The sequence below is a fragment of the Dipodomys ordii genome, unplaced genomic scaffold (genome assembly GCF_000151885.1).
Source record: "Dipodomys ordii isolate 6190 unplaced genomic scaffold, Dord_2.0 Scaffold6, whole genome shotgun sequence".
Lineage (NCBI taxonomy): Eukaryota > Metazoa > Chordata > Mammalia > Rodentia > Heteromyidae > Dipodomys > Dipodomys ordii.
In genome coordinates this window covers 10,810,445-10,814,531 of record NW_012267222.1, presented here as the reverse complement: position 1 = coordinate 10,814,531, position 4,087 = coordinate 10,810,445, and the positions used below count along the sequence as shown (strand labels likewise).

At 48.0% G+C, this 4,087-nt stretch overlaps 1 protein-coding gene across 1 annotated transcript in view; it reads left to right on the top strand.

The window, feature by feature from the left end:
- Nucleotides 1–1,660: 1,660 nt before the first annotated feature.
- The window catches only part of Smpdl3b (sphingomyelin phosphodiesterase, acid-like 3B), a 15,389-nt gene continuing 12,962 nt past the window's right edge, over nucleotides 1,661–4,087 (top strand). The window contains exon 1 of the mRNA XM_013032218.1: nucleotides 1,661–1,779. Coding sequence (XP_012887672.1) covers nucleotides 1,719–1,779 — 61 coding nt within the window. The 5' untranslated portion in view covers nucleotides 1,661–1,718. The remainder of the gene's footprint in view (nucleotides 1,780–4,087) is intronic.

The following is a 4,087-nucleotide window of genomic DNA, read 5'->3' as shown; positions in this document are numbered from 1 at the left end:
TGGGGAAAAATTAGTGAGATCCCATCTCAATCCATAGACTGGGTCTGGTATTCTCATTCCAGATTTGTGGGAGGTGTACATGGGAGATTGCTGGTTTAGACCGACCTGATTCCAAAACTGCAAGACTTGATTTAAAAAAAATAACTAGGGGGGGCTGGGAAGGTGGCTCAGTGGTAGAGCGCTTGCCTTGCATGCCTGACCCCCTGGGTTCGATTCCTCAGCACAACATAAGCAAAAACAAAAAAGCTGGAAGTGGTGCTGTGACTCAAGTGGTAGAGCGCTAACCTTGAGCTGAAGAACTAAGGGACAGTGCCCAGGCCCAGAGTTCAGTCCCCATGACTGGACTCCCCCACAAAAAAAATACTAGGGGCTGGGAAGGTGGCTCAGTGGTAGAGCACTTGCCTTGCATGCATGAGGCCCTAGATTCAATTCCTCAGTACCACATAAGCAGAAAAAGCCAGAAGTGGTGCTGTGGCTCAAGTGATATAGTGCTAGCCTTGAGCTGCAGAGCTGGGGCACAGTGCCCAGGCCCAGAGTTCAGGCCCCACTACTGGCAAAAACAGCAACAACAGCAAAAAAACTAAAAGCAAAAATACCTGGAAGTGTGGCTCAAGTGATAGACTGTCAGCCAACAAGTTCCCTGAATTCACACTCTGTTACAGCAAAAAATAAATGATGTCACAGGGGAATTAAGCACCAAAAAAATGCCATTAGTGGAAGAGCTGTGGTTCAAGTGGTAGAGCGCCAGACTTGAGCAAAAAAAAGCTCAAGTACAGTGCTCAGGCCTTGAGTTAAAGCCCCAGAACCAGCACAAGTACAACAGTTTTTTTGGGAGGCTGGGAATGTGGCTTGATGGCAGAGTGCTTGCCAACTGGGTTCAAATCCTCAGTACCACATAAACAGAAAAGGTCAGAAGTGGCACTGTGGCTCAAGTGGTAGAGGGCTAGCCTTGAGCAAAAGAAGCTCAAGGACAGTGCCCAGGTCCTGAATTCTGGTCCTGGGACTGGCAAACAAAAACAAAAACAAAACTGTTAGACACAAAACACAAAGAAAAGTTTTTTATTGCCAGTAGAGGGACGGCCAAGCCCTCTTCTCACAAGAGAGAAGTGCCAGCTATTGTCTGAGGTGACCTATATAATAATCTAAGAGGTTTAGGAGGTGGAGACCCTGGTGTGGACGTGAGGATCAGCGGCTTCATCACGTTGAACTAGGATTTATGGCTGCTGTCCAAATAGTAGATGATAAAGGGCCCTGCAGCTGCCCAGACCTGAAGGTCACTCTAAGGGGCTCTTGTTGCCTTCTATGGTGGTAGCTGCCCCAGAGAAGCGCCATCCCAAGGTAAAGGGGGTTGGAGGCTGATTATTTACTGCCTTTACTGCATGGGCCTAGTGCTGCCTAGGAAAGGAGCATGCTAAGCTATGGGCTAACAAAAACAAAACAGAGATGTCTTATTTTCCTAACCCACAGCATCTGGCCAGACAGGTGTGGCTTCTATCAAAGAGGGCAAAGATCTTCCTCCAGTGCTGACTGGCACCTAATCTGGGCCCGGCCCAGGTCACACCCTGCTGGGCAAAAGAGGAAAAGCAAGAGATGCCAGAAACCCTAGACAATCCGGAGCCGGGAGCAGAGGGGAAGTTCTCAGACACGTGGCCGGCTACAGATACAGACAGGCCTGCGGTAAACACCTCTGGGGAACCCGTGGCATCTGGGAGCCCAGGATGAGGCTGTTCCCATGGCTGGTTTTCCTGGCCCACTGGGGAGTCACCACGGCTGAAACAGGTAGGGCCCCAGGAACACCGGAGGTGTCTTTGTTTTGTCCTGTGAACTCCGGTTGGAGTTCACAGAGGGAGCCGCAGAGACCGAGGGAACAGCTTAGGCAGGCTGCGTGAGTCTCTCATAGAGTTTAAGTAGGGGCCACACTGGGCCAGGGTTGTCATAGCATTTGTTAATTGAAATAACATTTGAATAATGAAATAGCATTTAAATCCTGAAACATAGCTAATAAGAAAACTATACTGGGGCTGGGATGTAGCTCAGTGGCAAAGCACTTGCCTAGCAAGTACTAGGGATCTGATCCCCAGTTTAAAAACAAGAACTATATCTGAATGAGATATAGCTCTAGACAATACACAAAATGAGGAGCAAGAAAAAGAGAATGTGCCAGACACTGCCAGCAGTTATCAGCCCTTATCTCATCTCCATTGTGTATAGGAAAATAAAGCATCAGGGAAACAGCTTTGTAGTGAGGCAGGAAATGATCCCCAGCTGTCCAACTATATTCTGTTTATAACAGAATGCTCACTGCTAGGTGCAGGTGGCTCATGCCTGTAATCCTAACTGCTGTGGAGGCTGAGATCTGGGGATCAGGGATCAAAGGAGACAAATCTGAGAGATTCTAATTTCTATGTAGCCATCAAATAGCCAGAAATGGGGTGTGGCTCAAGTGATACAATGCTAACCTTGAGTGAAAAAACTAAGGGATAGTGCCCAGGCCCTGAATTTAAGCCCCAGGACCAGCACAACCCCCGTTCTCACACACACACAAAAATGAAAGTGGAGGTTGTATGGTTTTAGGCCAGGAAAGAGCACGCAGAAGGAGGTAAAGGTGAAGAAAGAAAAGTTTATTGGGGGGGCTGGGAAGGTGGCTCAGTGGTAGCGCGCTTGCTTTGCATGCCTGAGGCCCTGGGTTCGATTCCTCAGTACCACATAAACAGAAAAATCTAGAAGTGACACTGTGGCTCAAGTGGTAGAGCGCTAGCCTTGAGCTGAAGAGCTAAGGGACAGCGCCCAGGCCCAGAGTTCAGGCCACACGACCAGACAAAAAAAAAAAAAAGTTTATTGAGGTATACTCCCCAGCGAACTCCCTGGTCTGGATCAGAGAGGTTGTGCAGAGTCTGGTTGTAGCAGGGTTTATATGGCCCGGGTCAGCAGGAACTTTTAGCATATAACTTGTTTTGCAAGTTTGAGCAGTTTTGGGCTAGTGCCCCCAAAGGATGATTGGGAAAGGTGGTGTCTAATTGGGACAGGTGTATAAGGAAATGGCTTTTCTCGGCTGCCTCTGCCCTCCACCTGTCAGAGATGTAGCTCAAGTGGTAGAGTACCAGCCTTGAACAGAAACGCAAGCCAGAGTGTGATACCCTGAGTTCAAGGTCAAATACTAACAGACACACACACACACACACACACACACACACACACACCACCACCACCATACACACACAGAGTAATTTAATTTTTTAAATTTTATTTTATTTTATGTTTAGATTTAGGATCTCCTGTGTTGCCCAGGCTGGCCTTGAATTTCTGGACTGAAATGTCTTCCTGCCATAGCTTCTTGAGTTGCTGAGACTAGAGGCAGGCTCTACCAGCCTGGCTTCATTTGATTTGGTAGTCCCTGTAAAACAGGTACTTTGGTCATGATGCCCATTTTGAGGATGAAGAACCTGAGCCCACGTGGCTGGGAAGTGGCCTTTGTCCGCTGCTGTGAGATCTATGTCCCTCCCCATGTCTTCTTGGAATGGTGCTAACTTTTCTCTTTTCCTGCAAGCTTGCTGGAATGTTTGCACATCTATATTTTTAAAGCTGAGGTAAATTTATTTATTCATTTATTTAGTGGGTCATGGGGGCTGAACGCTGGGCCTGGGCTCTGACCCTCAGCTCTACAGCTCAAGGCTAGTGCCCTAGACTTAAGTAGCAGCGCTTCTTCTGGCTTTTTTTCTGCTTATGTGGTGCTGAGGAATCGAACCCAGGGCCTCAGGAATACAAGGCAAGCGCTCTACCACTGAGCCACCTTCCCAGCCCACCTGTACATGTTTTTCAGATCCCAAGTCTTCCCAGGCTAGCCTTACTATGCTGGATTTTGCTCTACAGTCCAGTCCAGGATGGCCTTGAATTTTGATCCTCCTGCCTCAGCCTCCCAACCATGGTTCAAAGTCAGATTTTAGTTTTGGTGTTGAACTCAATGACTCAGCTATATTTCAGCCCTTTCTGTGTTAGGCTATTTTTCAGTTAGGGTCTTACACTTTTTTTTTTTTTTTTGGGTCCAGTCGTGGGGCCTGAACTCTGGGCCTGGGCGCTGTCCCTCAGC